General features: G+C 41.2%; 1 protein-coding gene across 11 annotated transcripts in view; it reads left to right on the top strand.

Annotated features, from left to right (window-relative positions):
• ptprt (protein tyrosine phosphatase receptor type T) overlaps positions 1–21,371 on the top strand; it is a 304,538-nt gene that overhangs the window by 41,136 nt on the left and 242,031 nt on the right. For all 11 annotated transcript variants that reach the window (XM_047583117.1, XM_047583114.1, XM_047583115.1 and 8 more), the window contains exon 2: positions 2,888–3,013. In XM_047583117.1, coding sequence (XP_047439073.1) covers positions 2,888–3,013 — 126 coding nt within the window. The remainder of the gene's footprint in view (positions 1–2,887; positions 3,014–21,371) is intronic.

Raw genomic sequence — 21,371 nt, 5'->3', positions numbered from 1 at the left:
AGTCTCGTTTCAGCCCAAACACACACACACACACATTCATGTTCCAGGACACAGCGTTATATTTTCATTATGGAAATTAATTTTCTGACTATGTTGCAATTATATTTGCTTGGAGGGAAGGGAGTTGTCGTACCGACTTTCAAAACTAGATCAGGGCATTGACGCACACGCACAAACCTGAGAGAGGGAAAGCTTCGCCTATGCCGCTGTGAGCCACATCTCTCCCTCTCATCCCCTAATCGGGCTCTTAAAATTGCAGATCTGATATTGAATATTGATAGATCCCCCACAGCCCCCGCCCTTTCCTGTTTATAGCTCTGCTATAATGAGATCACTTTGATTTCTTTTTATTTCTAATGAGATCTCCAAACGGCGAGGGGGGCAATAAAGGCTAATTATCTCAGTATTGATTAATTTATAACACTTATTTTCATATCTGTAAGAAAAATAGTGTTTTCCTACTTTTCACCCATAGCTGGCGGTTGTTGTTCAAACACAGCACAGATAGATTTTTTTGTTTCATATTCATTTCCCAGTTGATGTAAGTCTTGCTTGAAGAGGCACAATCAAAGCTATACGGTACAATCCTAGCACTAGACAGATTTGAGTGTATGTATTTTGATAGCTGGTGTTTGAAGGTAATAGGAGCCTATCTCAGGAGGGTCGACTTCAAACTGTCCAAAGCAGTGATCGAAAGATATTACAGCTTGAAACGCATACAACTCAAGAGACATTTCTGTCTATTTCAAAGGCATGAAAATTGTGTGGCACTTGCTTCACAGTGGCGCTGTGAAGCTGTGGTTGCTGATACTAGTGTCAGCACGCTAACACACCCGCTTCTACGAGTACTCTCTCACATATTTGTACAGTACAGGACATACTTACCTGTGTAGTGCGTGAGTTTCAAAAGGGTAGTTATGTTTCAAGTGAAACTGTTGCAGTGTTTTTGACTGGCTGATCTGCCAAGCTAGCGCTAAATGCACAATTTTATGTTACCATTTAATAAACAAAGTCATTGTGTAGGCGGTTATAGATTAATATTTGTACTGTAAAGTTTTCAAAGCTGGAACTCCAACAATTGTAGCCTTGAATATCATTATCACATTTTGAAAATTGGTTGGTGGCTCTTAAGCTCTACTATTGGCAAGATGGCCACCAACTCAACCTCGTGACTACATCATCCAGGTACTCAAAGTGCACTGGATGTTGTTATACTTGTCAGTGCAAGACAAAGCATATTTGTACTAGCTAATAAAAGACACTAGCTAATTAAAGGACAGACTTGGGGACGAAAACCACAATTGGAACATCCCTAAATATGTCAGTAGATGGTAGTACCCCTTACACTTACACATGAAAATGTCAGACACCATGCAGGCAGTGACAACCAAGAAGGAATGTGCAATAATAATGAAAATATCACACATATATATGCATCTATCCGTCTATAACTGATGATCCTGCTGTATATAGGGTCACTGTGGGGGAGACACAAACACCATAGAATCACCAATTAACCTGGGAAAACAAACCAACTCCACTCAGAAGAACGCACAGCATATACCACCAATAATTCATTTAATTTGGACCTCATCCAGCTCAGTCATGTCAGTCTCCCTGTTCCTCCCCCTTCATTTATATGTGCTCCAGCAAGTTTCTGGTATTATCTAGAACTTCGGGACTATTAAAAGACTTTGGAGTTAAACGCTGCCAATATTCTGCAAAGCGTCTGTAAGCCCTCATCGTTTGGCTCCACTGTCTACAAGCTTTTTTTATTTTTTTTTTATTTTTATTTTTTCACGAGGTTCAGACTGACATATGAACTCTGAGTAGATGACAGCAACAAAAAGTCAGGCACAAAAAAAAAAGAAGCATTAGGAGACCTAATGAATAAAGCAATGACGTTCCCCCATTTCAAATACTTCAAAACATATTAAAATGGTTGTGTGTCAAAGCATATGTCTAATTAGGGAGTGTGTTTATGTGTATGGCTGTGTGTATGTGTGTGTGTGTGTGTGTGTGTGTGTGTGTGCAGCGCTGGGGGCTAACAGCGAAGGCTAATGCGGTGGAAAATGTGTCTTAGCTGGGCCATGAAATAATGATGAGACACTGTGACTTAATCATGTTGACACGTAGAGCTCCCTCTCCCTCGTACTCTGTTTTCTTTCTTTCTTTTTCACTTTCTTACTCCCCCACTGCTCTCCTCACTCCTCTGATAAACTGTGACAGTGTCTTCCTTGCGCCAGCTCCTTCAGTTCCCGCTGATAACTTAATTAGTATGATACCTTTAAATGACACCGAGACAGCTCATAAAGGCTGTGTTTCCAAACAAAAGATCTCAAACCTTATTAAAGCGACTAAAGATGCAACTGAATATCATGTAACGCGGTGTAGCATTTCGGATTTCATTATATCAAACCCTCTTCTAATTAAAAGTGTTCATGGGAAATGTTGACAATGGGCATGGCGGGTACAAAGCCTCTGTGTGGTATTTAGAAGTTGCTATTGACTGCCTCAGCCCACTTTTAGCAAACAAATACTCTACTTGAACTTCCCGTGTTGCATTCGTGACAGAGCAGTTGCTCAGGACTGATATGTTTCTCCCTGCTTTCAAGAGACCTGTGTTATTAAAACCCACTTTCAGTTATCATTAGTACCACCACTGCTGTCACCAAATCAATCGCACCTAATGATTATGACCTTAGCAGCCACATCCATTACATTGTTTTTCCTTTTTTTGTGTCTTTTTTTTTTTTTTTGCGTCTTCTCTGACATACTCAAGTTCAAATGAGCTTCTACATCTTGGAGGAGTTGACAGTTAGTTGAAAGCATGAGGAAAATGTCTGTATTCTGTACATTAATGAGTCTTGTTTCTACCCCTCATCAGGCGGCTGCACGTTTGAAGAGTCGTATAGCAGCTGCGGGTACAGCGTTTCTCTCGGAACCAATGGATTTACCTGGGAGCAAGTCAACTCCTGGGAAAAACCCACCATGGATCCGGCTCTGCCTACAGGTACGATGTTCTTCAGTGTTTCATTTCAAGCTGTCTGTGTGGTCCTGATTGCACAGGCACAATCATTATTATGTGGGTTTCGGGCATCATGACCGATCAGGAAAAGCTGAGCTTGGTGCGTTCAGTCTGACCTGTTGTTGACATCAGTTGATAAATTATTTAATCCCGACCTCTACAAAAGCTCATGTTCCTGTGACATGTCATGGTTGCCTGTAGAGGTTGTGTATGTGTGGGAATGCTCATTGTATGTGAAGGCTGAATTCTTTGCAGGCTCAGTGCTGAGAAACTTATCAGTGGTTGCACATATTGTTAGCCTAATAGCAATAACTGTTATTATATCACTAAAAAATACCACTGTGCTTGCTAAAAATTGTGGGGTTTTTTTTGTCTTTTTTCCCCAAAAACCTTCAAATATGACTTGGGGATTATGCTATTAAGATAACAATATATATATAAGATTCAAACATTAATTTCAAAATGCTTGGATGAAAGGTTGCACGTTTTAAAATTCTGTCCTTGCTGCATCAGGAGCAAAGGTTGTTAATTTTTCTTTATATCTCCATCCCTCCCTCTGTCCATCTGAGTTGGCAGACTGAGTAGACGGATCGTGACATGACCCCTGCTGGGTCCCTCTCCACTTGTCAAACGCCAAATGGCAATCAGACTGAGCGTCTATCCATCTCATTCTCTCGCACACTTCTGCCCTTTTGCTCCCTCCGTTTCGCCAAACCGTCTCACTTTCTAACGCACGAGCCTGCCTCGCACGCTCCCTTTCGCACTCCTTGCCTCGCACGTTTCTCCACATTTTCGCCGTGTCCGTATCTACAGTCACCTTCCTCTCCCTTCTCAGATTAATGGTTTGACTGACGTGACCGTTCATCGCCGACTGCGCTGCCGAAGCAGCGTCGAAATTCACAGATATGCAAATTATTACAAAAGCCGTCTCTTTTCACCTTCAAATCTGGATGAATCCGACACACTGTTGAATGTGTCGTCTGAATTATGCATGCTCCGACGTGAATTGGCCGGGATTTATCTGTTCGCTGTCAGTCACCTGTACAATATCTAGTGTGAATACAGTATATACTTTTTGCTTATCTTTTCATGTGGATTATGTGCATGTGCACCTATGCACTCGGAGAGAAGGGACGGTGATATAATCTGCAGCGCCGTTGCCAAGAGGAGAGCTGACACTGTAGAGTAGATAAGAAGCTCATCTGAGTCACAAATTAAAAATATACACGCCCACATTTCGCTTAGATACAGCAACAGGTGTTCACTTGTGTTGACAGCTTTGTCAGTGCTGGTTCTGTATAGCAATGTGGGGCAGAGACCCAGGCCTCTGTGGTTGTGTTTTTATCTCTCCGCCAACTGATATAAACTAATTATTTCCAAATTCAGGCAATAACATTACCACAGATGAGTGCATTTCTTTTTCTTTTTTTTCTTCATCCTTTCTCGCAAATCATTTACCGTCTCGGTATCACATTGTATCCAATGATCCTATAACTCCCCCTACTTACTTGTCTCTCCATCATATATTATCTCTCGGCCATGTCAATTATTGCTCCCATATATCATCATCATCATCATCATCATCATCTCCTCTCCCTCTGTTTCTTTTCCCATCATTGTGTCTGAGATGTCAGTGCTGGTGGAGAGAGAGATCTGTCAGCCTCCATTCACCACACCAAGATCTCGCACAGAAGATCTGATACGACTGAATGGGCCTGAACGCTACACCGGCCCGTCTAACTCACACTATGTATGTCTCATGTCAGTTATCTGTCTCATCTATCGTAGTGGGCGGCGGTTGTCAGGGGTGATAGCCATCACAGCCTATAAGCTCTCCTCATCATAGGCAACTTATCAACTGCACGCTGCCCTGACAGCTATGGATCTGATAAGGCAGGACGAGAACAAATTGTCTGTCAGCCTCTTTGTCTGTCTGTAGCTGGTAGTCATTTCTTTTTTCATTTTCTTAAGTCTTGCCTCTGATAGCTATAATAAAAACATAAATATTACTGTCAAGATGCCTCATATTGATGAATGAGGCTTCTTAGTCTTACACAAACAATTATGATTTTCTGTGCTGTACTTAAAGCATGAGCAGGGCTCACTTACTATTTAAGTGATGTTTTCTTTTACACTTGGCTGTCTTAGGTTTATGGTCAATGCATTGTTCCCCACTGTAACCTATATCTGTAGGTCTGCATGCAACAGTAGCTGCATCGATCTAGTGCTCAAGGGCATCTCATTAGAGACAGTGCAGGGGATCATCGGGTTTTGGGTTTTTAGAGACCCTCAACCAAGTGACTGGGAGTCATTTGAATCCTTGGTTTGACTCTCATGATGTAATACTCCTGCACCCAATGCTCAATGGATGACTTTTCTTTTATCTGCCAACGGTGGTGCATGTTCAGAAAGGCTGTAGGCTTTCCCGCTTCAATAGGATTGCACTGTGCATGCCACACCTGTCTGCAGATTTCCGCCAGTTCTCATATTTTTCCTCTTGCTTGCCTCTTCTATCTTTAGGAGATCTGAGTTACTTCCTCAGGGTCATCTTCATGCTACGGAGGCCTTCCCGGGCTCTCTGCTAGAGATGTTCTGTGGCTCTGACAAATGTGACTGCATGCCGTGTATCGGTTTCATGTCTTGTTTGTCAGAGGCCGAGTTTGGTCACGTTTTTGTGTCTATAATGGAGAACGATAACTCTGCTATTTTTGGACTCAGCACATGTTAACTCTTAAAATGAAGCCAAAAAATGATCCACTCTATTGATCAGCGACGATTCATGCAATTTTGATTACAGTATCTTGAAATACCATGAACAACATCGAACATCTAAGGCGCATGCTTACATTTTGAAAGATTTCTTGTAAAGTAAATCTGATTGCGTCACACTGAACTGTAATCTATGTGTAAGTGTTATATTCCATCTAATAAGCTTTGAATATGCACCACTTTGATTTGAAAATATGAATTTAGCCAGCAGCCTGCTAGATCAAAGCAGGTCAGCTGAGGTGGTTTTTTTTTAGCAGGCCTGATGCAACACAGATGTTTGTAGCGGCACAACGCCCAATGACCATTTGCTGCAGATATATCCATAAAGAAGACACTGATTTAGTAATAAAATTAGCTTGAGGAGATTTTGGCTGTTTTATCTATAAAAAGTGAAGAACTGAGACCGATTATGAAGCAGTGTACGTACTGTTGAAAAAAAAAATACATTTGTTTTAATTTAGTGGGATCAAGGTCTTTCAGAGTTTAGAATTGAATAATTGATATGTAACTTGTTGTGAGAAGATTAAACAAGTTGAAACATTCAAGAAATAAAAAAAACAAGAGTTAATTTGTACAGTGTTTGCATGCGCAACTGCAGTCACTAATTTTATATGCATCCCTTTGCTCAAAGGTGTCTCAATATTATTTTAATGCAAGTGCTACTGCAATGCACACTCATCTGAACACTCACATCCACTAATACTAGCAGAGGAACGCTCCAAGTCAGTCATCTTGACTGCGAATAAACAATTTGCTAATGAATTTCATTGTCAAAGTTGTTAAAACCTTTAGCTTCAGTACATGGAGAAGGCTTTAGAGAAATATTGGATACAATTTATTTCTTTCATTTCGCCACATTTTCCCATGTTAAAACGCGCTGCAGAGTACAAGTAAATGCTATTGATGGTGTTGATTTGCAGCCTGTTTTTATACAGACCATACATATCCGCGGTCTGTTCTCAGCATATGTATTCAGGTCAAGAATAAAGATTTCATTGTTTTAAAGCAATACTTTTATTAGTGAAGTCAACAATGACTAGACAGTGCCACCTTGACTTCAATCGCAGAACAGTTGACTTTAAAAAATTGGAAGTTGTACAACCACTAATGTTGATGCAGCATGTTCATGTATGCAAGTCCAAATAAGCCTCTTGTTTTGGTCTCTTTGCCTCCATTATCGACCCAGTTATCATATAATCCTCTTCCTCGCCTCGCTGCTATCATATTGATGTGTTTGATACGGTTGTCATAGAGCGTAACCCACACTTGACAGCTTGTAGATCTGACAAGATTGGATTGGCACTATGGCTTTCTCCATCTCTCTCGCTCTATCCTTCCACCTGCATTTAGACATAGCTGTCATTTAGTCCATAGTCCTGACAGCTTGTAGATCTCCGGGTTAGGCACGATTGGATTTGAAGCAGCGCTTTAACTTCGCCCTCATAATCTTTGAACTGACATAGTCATTTTATAATCCACACCCCCCACAATTTAAAGATGTGCTCAGGTTTGACATGTTCGTGTTTCCACCTCTGATCACCTGCATGTAGACTAAAGTGCCATGAATACATAAATTAGATAATACAATATATTTTTTATATATACCACAAAAAAAACAAATAAATAAATAAATAATCCAGCACATGTGCACATAAACAGAGTAAGGTAATAAATATGCCACTGCGGCAAGTTTTGCATATACATTTTATACAAAAGAACAGAGACATTTAGGCATTTTTTTTCTATACCGCCTGGCCCTACGCACACAAGCACACACACAGACACACACTCACTTAAATCTCATACCACTTATTACCTTCAAATCCTGAGCTGAGTGAGACAAAATTCTCACAAGCAGCAAACATCAAACTTCAAAGCCAACTGATGTTTTCAACACCCATCAACGCAACCACAATCTGAAACGGGAAAAATGATCAGAGAGAGAGAGAGAGTAAACGGGTAGTTAATGTGAGGAAGGGGTAGAGTGAAGATAAAGTGACACACACACAAACAAACAGACGAGACAGGATGATGTAGAACAATGTATTAATAAGTGAAAACACAGACAAAAAATCTCCACCATCACGCTTAAACTGTTAAATTAGTGTGTTTGAACTGGTGTGTGTGTGTGCATGTTGTGTGTGTGGAAGCACATTAAAGAACATTTCTCATGCAGATTAAAGAAAAAAAAAAATTCTAAAATGTGAGCGTTTCACTGAGACTCAGATGGTAATATTTCATTCACAAAGAAAGCCTGAACAGAAAATTGGAATGGCAAACTAAAAAAAAAAAAAAAAAAAAGATTTCAGAAAGGTTTTAAAAAAACACAATTAGGAGAAGGAAAAAGGCTGAAATGACAGGCAAAGACAAAAAAAAATGGAGAGGCTCTGGAGAATGGGGCAGAGTGAAAGTGAGATAAGGATTGACAGCAGGCACAAGGAGACTGAGGAAAAGCCTAGAGATGCAGTCGAATACAAAGACTTCGCAGAACCATGTAAATGGACAAAGGAGGCACAAAGGAGGATGACAAGGGCAGGCAGACAAGCATCTGGAAAGATGTACAAAGGAGAACAGAAACTAAAAGAAGACCCCAAAAAGGAGACAAACTCCTAGGCTTGACAGAAAGACTTGAGTTTCCCTTAATGACTCTTACCACTCTCTTTTTGTTACTGGCTACCCGTTTGAAAAGGTACTTTCTAAGGCAGAATACTGACAATACGCAGTGCATTGTGACGTTTTTTGGTTCGCTATAACTCCCAGAGTTCTGAATCAATATAGACAATATTATATTACAACGCGCGTCTCGATCGGGAATGGTGTGTTATGACCTGGGTGAGCGATTTCTTCCAATGGGGTGGGAATAGTCGGGCAAAAAGTGGCCCCCTGAAATGAGTGGAGAAGCCCAAAAACAGCGTCAACATTTGGAAGCTTAGGTAACAATGTAAAAATCAGTGTTTGCGTTGGGGGTCCTTTCTTCCATGCCGTCAGATATGTCTTGATAAACTGGGTTCTTCCTGTTAATCCCTTCTGGCTTTAGCTTTGCAGATTCCCCTCAAGACGTGGTCTTTTGACTGTCCATGATGTCCTACGAGCAGCACTGCTAAGCGCTCTGGATTTGACATTGTCAGTTTGTGTTACATTGCAAATTTTGAAATCTCATTTGCATCCAGATGCATCTGTAAAAGTCCACTTGGATAGAATTTCAAGTCACCCCTGAAGGTGGTTTTCAGAAATTACATTTCATGTCTTAGTGACAGTCCAGACTAAAGTCAATCTTGCCAATGAGTGATTTGAGCAGGCAGTATGAACAAAGCCCAAGCGTGGCAAGTGTGCACTTAGATCATTCGTGTATAACATAGGTCTATGACTTTATTTGTGGTCTGATGCAAATGGTGAGGCTAGACAATGTGCAGGGTTAGAGTAACCAAAACCATGAGCTACAACAGGCTGAAAACAGTTTGGGTCCTCAGTTGAAAGAAGCAGGTAATTGCCATTTTGTTTTATTTCCAGATAAATTTTTCTTTTTGGCTAAGAAAGTTAACGAATCCACAGCTCCAGTTATGATGCAACAACCATCTGGCAGCGGAGGACTTTTAGCAGGGCAAATGAAAACCTTTTCTCTAGATTTGGACCCATCCTTCTGTAACACAGAGTGCCTCGCGTCTGAAATGCTTTTACTGAAACAGATATGAAAGCGAAGAGATGATGGAATACAAGGGCTCAGGTGGGAATGGACAGACTTAATTCTGTCACAGGGGGAAGGTAATCAAAGAGCGATGGATATCCGTTGCTCCGGTTTCTTCTCTGAAGCTCTGTTCATTTCTTACGAAAACTCTCATCACCTCAGATGATAACACACATTTGTGTATTGGTGTCTGTTTTTGCAGTGTTTATTTTCTGCTCTCCTTCCCATTATAGTTCTTCTGGTTGTGCACCATACTGTGTATATTTACGGATATTGTCCTTGTGAATGGTTTGTTTTATGCTTTGGAAATAATCATTTTTAGAAGACGGCACCCGAAGTGCAGTTGTGCGTTTTTGAAGCCACATAATGACAGCAATTGTTTCATTTGTGGTTTGAACGGTGACAGACTGTCTAGGCATCCTGTGAATTAAAGAGTGGATGAAGGCTTAATGATCCATGAATGGGAAAGTTGCAGCAGCTGAGACAGAGAGACAGAGAGGATGCAGATATGATTAGAATTTGGAAAGAGCTCAAGATAATATGGAGTTATATTACAAGAGGAGAAAACACAAGAGAAATAACCAGTGCTTTAAGCGGACTGCTTCTCTTTGGTATGCGATACTGCCACTTTTCAATTTCACACCGTGGCGTACCGGGAGTTTGTGCATTGTACCCAGTCGTACCGAGAGTTTTCACAAGCAGTTGGCGCCCGCTCCTGTCAATTCACAATAGGACTTAAACTACGTTACCCAGGGGGCATTGCATGTCACTCGCCTCTTTCTGTTCACGCTGGCATTCCGCGACATTCACTTTAGTTTTCACAAAAGTGTAACATCACAAGATAACAACAAAAACGATTATGGATAAGTGAGAAAAGCAGAAGGAACATGCCTGACTGGAAATGAGCTGGATGATGACATAGCTCTTTCTGAGACTGTAGTGGGAGACACAACCAACCTTACACGGTGATGTGCCATCCTGGAAGAGTTGGACTGCTTGTGCAAGCTCTGTGAAGTCCAGGCATCGCCTCATGCTACCAGTGGCCTTCACCGGTAAAACCATTCCTGTTTTGTTTATTTCAATCACACCTGTTGTTGATTTCATTAACATCAAATCAGCTGAATTGATTGATTAATTAACAAACCCCTTAACTGACCTGATCAATATCACAGAAGTTGAATTGACTGCTATACAAATGCATTATCAACAAAGCACTTTATCACCAAGTACTTTGTTTACACATCTTTCCATGTTTTAACCATGAGCTGACACATGCTATTTGAAAGCAGTGCAAATAACATTGAGGGCATCCAGAACAATTTGCAATAAACAGTAAAAGAATGTGGGGAAATGTGCAATGGTTATAGACTTAGGATTCAACCATAGTGAGAGACTAACTTACTTCAAAATTTGTCCTGTTTGACCTGTTTGTGCTGGCGATTTCTTTCTATGTAACATATAAAACCTTCAGCCTATGTAATCCTGAGGCTGAGGTCTAATCAGGGACAAGTGGAAACACCTGCATGTGGAACCCCAGGTGTGCCGGGCCTATAAATGGCTATAGTCACACAGGTTATATAAATGGGTGCCACTAAGGGTTGACTGTTTGATCCCTGGCCTCTTTACAAACTCAAGTGTTCTTGGGCAAGACTCTCAACCCGAGATGTCTTCCTACAGCAGGCAGGCGAGCGCCTTGAACAGCAGAACGCCTCCCACTGGTTTGTGAGTGGGAGAATGAGACTCATTGTAAAGCGCTTTAAGGAACAGTAAGGTAAAAACAAAATCACTATATAAGTGCAGACCATTTACATACGCAGCTCGGCCGGTGTGATCAGCTGATCAGTGTTTGTCAGCAAACTGATTAGTCAATGAGCCTCATTCCTTGTGGATCCCACCCTCTGACATGCTGTGTTGTCTTTTTGAATGCAATGAATCTCAGATCTTTCCATTTCTTCCATATTCTTTTTTGCCATCACCTACTTTCCCCCACAAATCCTCCATTTTGCAGCCTTGTAAAAAAAAAAAAAATAAATAAAAGCTTGACAACCTAACCAAACATGTGGTTTTCTTACCCTTCTTGTGGTTTTAGGTGATTGTATAGAAAGCTGGCTAGAGCTCTGCTAACAGTGGCAGGAGTATGTGTGAGTGTGCGCGTATGCTGGCGCACCCTGTCATTTGCACTGTTGATGTTTGCACTGAGTGTCAATCCAGGACCCGAGCCGTGTTGCACAAATCCTCACCGCTCTTGCCTGTTGCCTCTCCTTCTGTTCTTATTTCATTTCTTTTGTCTACTCTTTCTCCCCGCACCTTCATCCTCTCAGACGTTCCTTCCTCCTCGGGTGTCTTTGTCCTAAATTTGCCTCTCAGCTTGTATTTTTTTTGTTGTTTTTGTTTAGATTTGACAGCTTGACAGAAAAGTGTGTTTGAACAGTGGTCAACGTCTCAAATTGCATTGTGACATTTTTCTCGTATCCATGTGTGTTTTCATCCAAGTGTGTGACTGCTTGTCCGTGCTGGCCCTTATTTTTCCTCTGAGAAGCTGAAAACAAATCAGTGCTAATGAGAGAGTGCCTCAGCATTCAGTTGTCACATGTATTAAACGCATATCCACACACATCTATGTCCTTTGTCACGTATGCAGTCCACACACACACACATGTAGACGCTATCATGACTTGTTTAAACTGCCATCAGTAATGGGCTTCTGAATTATAGAGTGCCCCAGTCTTGCAGAAAAAAAAAAATTGTGTGTGTGTGTGGCCGTCAAGTGGCTACTGATGGGTACAGAGGTTAAATATCCCGTCCGCTTTTCGGTCGCTAGTGGTGATTCGAGGGTCCTTGTTGGAGCCAACTTGATTGCATTTGTGATTTGTGGGCAGGCGGGCGGGAAGTAGCGAGGTAGGGTCAGAGAAATGACGATTGGTGTAAAAGCAATAATAGTACATTATTGTCACAGGGTGACAGACAGATGCTGGGTAAATACCTACATTTTCTTTTTTTGGTTAACTGAGAAAAAACTGTAAGTGGTTTGCGTTGGAGTCTTGCTGGAAAGAAGATGGGGCGGAAAGTACACCTCTTGAGTCATATTGACAGGCGCAAACTATTTTCTACCAATTCTCGGAGAGCTCAAACTGCCCCAACTACTTCCACCTGCAGAACAGCGCTTGATTTACCTAAAAAAAAAAAAAAAAAAAAGCCTCTTAAAGAAATACGCAACACGGGTTTGTTGAACTGAGCTGACGAGCTGATTGAAATGGTCTGTTAGGGTAAAAGATTCATGAACTCACTGGTTATTCAGTGATTATCTCCAGAGAGAGGTCACACCCTGGATACTGGCTTAGCCTATAAAAGGGACAGTGACAAGAGACCATGGATGTCAATGAAATTCTCCAAGTTGTTGCCATGATAGAAGGAAAAAGCTCTGGCAAAGTGGGCAACCACCCAGTGGAACTAATCTCAATGACAGATTGGAGCAACCAATTAAGTTGATTGACATATGATGGAAACGCAAAGTTCCCCAAACATTTATCCCAAGGAAACTGCATCATTGATTTTGGTTCCTACCACCGTGCCGGTGACAGGCTTGGAACATCAGGTGAACCCAGATGAAGCAGTGGTGTTTTCTTTCTACATAGACTGAGCATTTAGTGCTGTGGCCAACCACACACTGCAAGCCTTATCCTTGCAAAAGTCTGCATGATAAGTGGTTGACAATTAATGACAGGAAGAATATTTAGATGTTTTATGAAGGAACCAACTGCCCCGAGCAAAGTAAGTTTAATTACAACATAATAAAACAGCAATGGCACATTGCCTCTGCATCCAGAGCTGGTTGAGGCATGTGTAAATAATGATGTAATAGGATGAGAGCAATTTTATTCAGCATCGTGTTGATATAAGGTGACGTCTGAATTCCAAAATGAGGCCATACGAGAAATGAATATAGGTAATATGCAGATAAATGTATTTGTTGTTGGCCAACAAATGGGCTTGTGTTTATAACAAAATAACTGACATTTCTTCCATTCAGATATCAATAAAAGCATGTTTTTGTAAATATGTCATTTATTTTAGTTCATTTGGTCACCAGTACTGCTAAGTGAGAGCCAGAATTGTGTTTAATCTCCTTATCAATCAGAGGCAGAATCATACCAAACTACACAGTCATGCTTTCATTGTAATCAGTAAAATATCACCTTAAAGCACAGAGTGTGTAAAAAATCGGACTGTACTCTTCTGCAAACTTTTTCTTCTTCTTAAATTTTAAACGGGGATTTCCTCTCAGAATAAGCGCGACTGATTTTTCTGCCTCTGAAATGTCACTCTGAGGGCTGTGTGGAACTGTCACTCGCTTTCAGAGTGAAGCCATTAAAGCAGCGTTATATATCCACAGAGGGGGTATGAGATGAAGATAGGTGGATAACCTGACTGCTAAAATCCCTTTGTAACCCCCGACTAGAGCAGATCGAGTTGTCAGTGACAGACGTAGAAATGGCACCAGGAGATAAGAGAAACAGGATGAAGGGAAGGGGAAGGGAAGAGTAGTGCGTGAGGAAGATGGGAGTCAAGGTGAAAGAGGGTAATAAATGAATAGCTGGCCGAAGTGGTGTTTCATACATATAGGGTGTAGAACATGTACACTAGGGTAACAAAGACTTTTAGAAGATCCGAGGATTTAAAAGTTATTTTACAGAGATGAAAATCTGAAATGGTTAAAAATAAAATGAATGAATCCAAAAGAAATCATTTGTGTACGTGTATATTTATATGCAGTTCAAATGGTTTGCTTCAGTTCCTGTCTCGACTCAGTTTAATGGTTCTTGGTTCATTCTCCTAAGCGTTTCTCTGTTGGTCTGCTTGGATCTTTCTTTGACCATGTCCTATTTTTGACTCATACCTTTGCACCTACCCTTTTATCTATTTTTCAGAGTTTGTACTCAAGGGAAGTGAATAGTGCTCCCAGTCCCCCAGCAAAATGAGAGTATCAAAGACCTGTAGCAACTTCTAATATCCCATCTGCAGCTTAATCTGTTCTCTATTCACCTGTAGCTTAGATAGATTTCAAACACTCACAGGCCATCAAATACGCTGCCTCTGTTTGAGTCTTTATTTTCTTGAATCTAAGTAAAGTTGTTGTGTGCTAATTATAACCAAAAATAAACAACCAGACATAAATGTGTAATCTCACCTATAGACATCACTTGTAAATCCAGCCTAATTGTTAAAAGAAAACATACCAATGCTACTCCATCCATCCATCCATCCATCCATCCATCCATCCATCCATCCATCCATCCATCCATCCATCCATCCATCCATCCATCCACCCAATCCTTTTCATTCCCCTCTCAGAAACAGGTTAAGCGTGGGATTCTAGACATATCTAACAGGACCTTTCAATTCCTTATGAGGAATGACCTCTGGCAGGTGATGATATTTCTTCCCTCCTTTAAGATTCTGGGTCTAGCTTGGGGCCCCATCGCGTCCGTTCGTGCCCGGTAAAACCTCTAAAGGAGGGCACCAGAGGACATCCTCACCGAACCACCCCAGAACCGCCTCACCTGACCCCTTTTGGACGTGAAGGAGCAGCGGCTCTACTCCCCACCTCGCTTCAGATATCCAAAAACTCCCCATGTTACATTTTCACACGGTGTCCGCTTGTATCCGCATTCTTTTGGTCGCTACCCACGGTTCACGACCATAGGTGGGGGTTGGAACGGAAGTCAAACTGTAAATTGAAAGCTTTGCCTTAAGGCTTTCTTCGCCGTGACTGTTTGATACAGCGTCCGAATTGCTGCTGTCCCTGCACCGAGCTGACTGTCTCTTGCTCCATTTCACTCGTGAACAACACCACGAGATACCTAAACTTCTTCGCTTGGGGCGGTTACTCCTCTCGTTCACATAAAGATGTGAGAGGACGGAGAACTCGTCACATTTATCATATCAACAAGCGCAATACAAGAATATAGTATGCCAAAAAGACCTTATCAGAGCTGGACTCTGATGCACCATGAAGACGTTACTGCCATTGGACATCAGAGGAATAAGAGTAGACTTATTATAACTAGTTAATGCCACAAAATTATTGAAATATGGGACTTTGCATTAATGAAGGCGTACAGAAGATTATACAAAGACAAAATTACAATATAAATATAGTAATTATTGCTCCTCAGGCGTCACTGTTAAAGTCTTTGATGTAATCACCTGTGATTGGCGCTTCATTTCCTGATCCGTCCCCGCAGAAAATTCAATTTGCCATCGACCCGCACGGCCATTTAAAAACAATATGATCTGTATCTCTTTTGTTGACAGGCTGTTAACATGCCATTAACTACTTCACCAGCTGACCATCATCTGTTCAAGTGACGGCTCCTAGCAAATCATATCACAGACTGTCACCCTGTGGAGGTGGTGACTGACACACTCGCACCGCTGCCTGTTTGAGCTCAGTCGCATGGTTAAAAATAGACTCCAAACAAACCAGACTTAATTATTTCTATTGACCGGCTTTTCGCGTGCGTTTCATACCGGCCGACAACATTATCAGTCCGGCGGTGTGAGTTTATTGGACTAATTATGAGATCTTGCCTCTGCATGGGGCGACTTTTCTGCTCGTCATTATTTTCTTTTATACTCTCACTACACTCTTTCCCCCCATACACGCCAAAACACACACATTCCACGAACGCAGTATGCACAGGCATGCGGAGACCTCTATCTCTGTATTATTTCCAAAGCGAGCTGAGCAAACAGCAGATTGAATAACACACGCAAACACACAGACACACAGACACACACACACTCACGTACACAATTTATCAGAGGGAGCAATAAATGCCCATTTTTTAAGACCAAGCTACCATATAAAAGCCTTGGATCACAGAAGTAATGGGTCCCTGTAGGCCAGTGATAACTCTCAGTGTTTATATGTGAGAGTGTGTGTGTGTGTGTGTGTGTGTGTGTGTGTGTGTGTGTGTGTGTGTGTGTGTGTGTGTGTGTGTGTGTGTGTGTGTGTGTGTGAAAGGGATAGGGATAGGGAGAGAGAGAGAGTGAGGCAGACTGAATGGGACAAACACTGGGAGAAAGGCAATAATGTCTGAAAATGATAGAGAACGTGGAAGAAAAGGCAGTGATAACCACAAGGAGAGAGACCGAGAGAGAGAAAGAGAGAGAGGGAAAGAGCAAAAAGCACAAAGACATCATTGACAGCCTCTGTTTCATTTTCCATCTCTGCCAGCTCCATCTAGCCTGAGCCCCTGATGTGTTTCTTTCTTCATTTGCAGTTAGTGGTTAGATTATATATCCTACACCCAGCTGTGGGCTCCGTATTACTGCGCCTCGAATGTGCCTTTAAGTTCACAGACGGTGTGCGTTCGCGTGCGCCTACCTGTGTGTGTCTATACAAAGCAGCACTCGTGTGGAATTTAGAAATAAATAGGCATAATGTTCCCCGAGTGATTTTGTCCTTTAGATGAACGGAGAGGAAATAAGCTCCTATGGGGAAATAGGCGCACATGCGTCACGCTGTGTATGTAGAAATGAAACTATAATAAAAGTCTTTCTTCATGCGTAGTTTTTGTGCCCGGTGGTTGCAGAAGCTGAGCCAACAGGTGACAACCCAGATTCACTCGCTGAAGTGGCTTGATTTCAGATTTTGCGTTATGAAACTTGCTGTGTTTAGCGTCAAATGTATTTATCAGGCCGTTTCTTATAGCTCCACCCATCATGTTTAAAACTGATAAACCACAAAAAACAATGATGTGTGGTTAAAGATTAAAAAAAATAAATTTTCAGAATATATTTGCTTTCTTTATCGTTTTTAACACGCAGTATTTTCCAAATAATGTTGTCACTGTGAGAAATCAACAGGTATTATTGCCACAGCATCATAATTACTACGAGAGGCCTCTGACAGAATAATGAATAAATCAAGAGAACTATTGGCCCAAATAAACAATATTTAAATATGTTTATTTATTTAAATCTCCATATCATTCTATTGTTGGACTGTTGGTACAGATGTAGTGGCAGGGTTCAAGCAACAGAACTTTTTAAAATCTCACCAGATTTTAAAATCAGGATGCATCCCACAGATTAAGAGAAACTTCACAGATGCCAATTTAGATTACTGCGCAAGAGCAGGAGACACTGAAGGTACCACCGCACGTGACCTCACAGGGAAACACATACAAACCAAATGGAGATTGTGGCGTAACAATTTGTTGTAGATTTACTGATCCACTCTCTGGTTTGGTACGGTTTGCCAAATGCCAATCAAACCGCAAGAACAACGGTAACTTTCTATGTGCAGCGGGTGTGAATGGCAGGACTGGAGGTAAAATGCTAATCTTTGCCAACAGTATTATGCTAACTCATGTTAACCTCAAGGGCCTGAATGTTTGCTGTTGCTTGACATCACTGTCAGCTGCTGCATGACATTTTAGATGCGTTTCTCTCATTGGTCACTATGACTGTCGAGATGTAATCATCAAGATTTGAAATCCTAATTATCAAACATTTACAGTTTTGCCTACAATTGAGTTATTGTCACTTTGCTATCGACTGAGTTTGCTCTCAGAGAAAAGGCAACTGCTTGGAGTTTGTATTTGAAAATGACTTTTTCTATTTTTTTGAGACAGACACTCGCATGCTTTTCTTTTTTACTGATACAATTTCATTCATTATAAAGGGGATCTGGTCTAAAGAAAACATATATTATATCTGTATATACTGCAGTTATGAATTTCCAGACAGTATTTGAAAGACTTTGACATTTTACAAAGTCCAGACTCTGTCAAAGAAGGTATTTACCATAAAAAAAAACACACACACAAAATGGACAAATGAAAGGCTTTATGGCTTCATTCCAGCACACTATCTATTATTTGAGGCAACTGGTGCATTAAATTCCTGTCAATATTTCAAAACCACAGGTTGTTCTACCAGCGAGGCAGGTGCTTTAGAGAAGATTCAGCTTTGTAAAACTCAGCATTTCCTGATTTGAGCACATACCAAAGGGCCTGGGGGGTAATGAATGCATTATAAAAACTGCAGAGACCACACAGCAAACCAAATTGTATTTATAGGTGCATATAGACACAAACACAGGCTCAATAATGGGCACTTGGACATGAGCATAAGCAAATAGATGTGGGCGACCGTGAAAGCATCATTTATTCACATGGAATTGCCTTCACAGACACAGGCATGAAACAAAATACTATTATTGTTTATTGATGTGTGCAAGGCAATCTGTAAAGGCAGTAAACCTGGCAGGAATGAAAAATGGTCTTACCTTAAGTCTATCATGACCTGGGTGTTGACCGGGATGGAGAACATGAAATTTTCATGACGTTTTTGAATGCAGTACCAGGAGAGATGGACCTAATACGTACAGCAAGGCACCGGTACGATCCGAGTACGGGCTTCATTTCCACCTATAGGCCTTAATAGCACTTTTACAGCACCCAATACCGTTGTGTGGAAATGAAATAAGGACTTTCACAATTAATCATTTCTCTGATTTATAAGCTTTCCACAGAGAGAAATATCACAATAAGTTATATTTTTATCATTAGCCGTTAGCAGCCTGCTCTGCTTTTACTTTCCACTGATTTTTATATTTCATTTTACTGTCATCTTGGTGTTACACAACTTGCTAAAACCCCACACAGCATTGCACTTACACAGCATGAAAATAGTATATAGTATAAAAACAAACAAATGTATACAAATAATCTGACTCTAATTATTTGTTGAGGAGACACATTAACAGTTATATTGTATATTTTTCTTATTCCCGTGTGGTCTCATGCACTTAAATGCAATTTTAAAGCACTACTGGCCACAAAAGCTGACGGAGACGTCACCTCACGTCAGGTGCCCCGATGAGAAAGGTGCACTTGAACATACTGCAAAGAGATTGATCAGTGGTGAGCTAGCTTATGCGTTGTGTGCATGCATGAAAGGAAATAACTCATATCAGCACGTGGCAGTCGTTTGTATTCGTCTTTTAAAATGGGCGACTAGAAGATCGCTAAGATTAACAGTTAACTCTCCTTTTTGTTTCATCTGCTTTGTTGATGCAAGGTTCTGCTTGTCTACTTACTATTCTTTTTTGTCATTAGTCTTTTTTGTCAGGGATTACTTTTTCTCACCTTCCGTAAAAACTAAGGAAACATAATTGTCGACTGTTAATTCCTCTGTTAAGTGATTGGTTTCCCAGTAAACATATCTGAAGCAGAGTGGTAAGATAGGATGAGCTATGAACCGTCGTACAGTCGGCCTCTCATGAATCAGTTTTTTACCTCCTTACTACCTCCTCCATTCTGTTCTCTACCTGTGCAGAGACTCACTTAGCTGTACAGCCAATCAGAAGAATCTCTCTGACCAAATTAATCTGACTCAGATTCATTATGGTTAATTGGCAACAGTGCAAGAACACACTCCAACAAACGCTCACCTGCAGCCCGACGCCGGCAAACAGGCTCAGCACCCGGTACTTTGGAAGAAACCGCCACACACACACAGACGTAACATAATGGAATACCCTGGCCTTAAATTTCCGGCGCAACCTTTGATGGTTTCCAACTGACTGGGCGCGGATTGACTGAAACGTATGGTTTTGGTTTTGAAAGTCAGCCCGTCTGTCTGTCGACTGCCGACTGGCTGACTCACCTGCAGCGAAGCAACTTCAAACCGCTTTTCTGCTGCTTGCGTGGGGACCGTCTCTCATCCTCTCTTTCAATCTGTCTGTCTGTTGTCGTGTGTCACTTTCCTCCTCTGTGGGACTGAAACTGACATTTCAAACGCACCTCGTTGGTATACTGCTCACATACATATAAATCGACATGCGTGGTGAAAAACAAGGAACCACAAACCATCGGGCACGGATGCACGCATTCGTACTAAAGGCATGCAAATATGAAACCACTCAATCAGAGAGTAGAAGGATATGTACAGCATTTATTGTAACATGCACAAAAATAAGTGCAGTTAAAAGTTAGTAAATAGAACCCAAGGTAATACTGATTAATACTGCGCAATGCATTAGGGAGTGGCAATTAATTATGCTTTAGCAGCATTTAATACACTGATACGTGTCAGATAGAAACTATTTTTCAGCCTGTTAGTTCATCTGTATCGTCTGCCTGATGGCTGCAATTAGAAATGTTTGTGACCTGGGTGCGATGAGGCCTTCGGTATACCCTGGGCTTTCCCGAGGCAACCTGAGCTGTGCAGTTCTTTCAAAATTTCTGATTTACGACAGCAGTTTTTGAGGGAGGTTGATCCTCCTGAGAACTCATGCAAATTCTCTGCCAGGCGTTCTCTGCCAGCTCGACGGCATTTGCGCCCCAGTTTAGGTCTACTGTGATGCGGACTCCCAGGAAGCCGAAGCGCTACACCCTCTCCACGCAGCTGAATTTAATATCTTATTTCTTCTTCCAGTAGTCCACAGCGATCTCCTTAAGTCTTATTAGCTGTATTAAAAGCAAGCTGTCCATGACAGAAACCACATATAGACAATACACGGATACATTGAGATGCGTTCAAGACCAGGCTTGTTGGATAAAAAAATTAAATATAAAGGACATGAACAACGACATAAGCACACCCGAACAAGCATAAAAAAAAATAATTGGGCACATTCAAATGCTTCATGTCAAAACAGTAGAGTAATAGCAGTCATGGCATTTCTGAAGGTCATGGTGGACAGACATTATCCAGACGGCATTTTTTTTTTGTTTGTTTTCGAGTTGTTTTGCAGTGAAATTGTCTCATTCATCAGGCCGATCACGTCATTATTTATTCTACTAATGCGTTTACGCCGCCGTTTACTGAATCAGTTCAAAACATCTTCCTCTCAAATTAAATTCCGTGCTACTT

Source organism: Mugil cephalus, chromosome 4 (assembly GCF_022458985.1).
Source record: "Mugil cephalus isolate CIBA_MC_2020 chromosome 4, CIBA_Mcephalus_1.1, whole genome shotgun sequence".
Lineage (NCBI taxonomy): Eukaryota > Metazoa > Chordata > Actinopteri > Mugiliformes > Mugilidae > Mugil > Mugil cephalus.
Note: the sequence above shows the minus strand (reverse complement) of the source record. Positions and strands in the feature narration are given on the sequence as shown.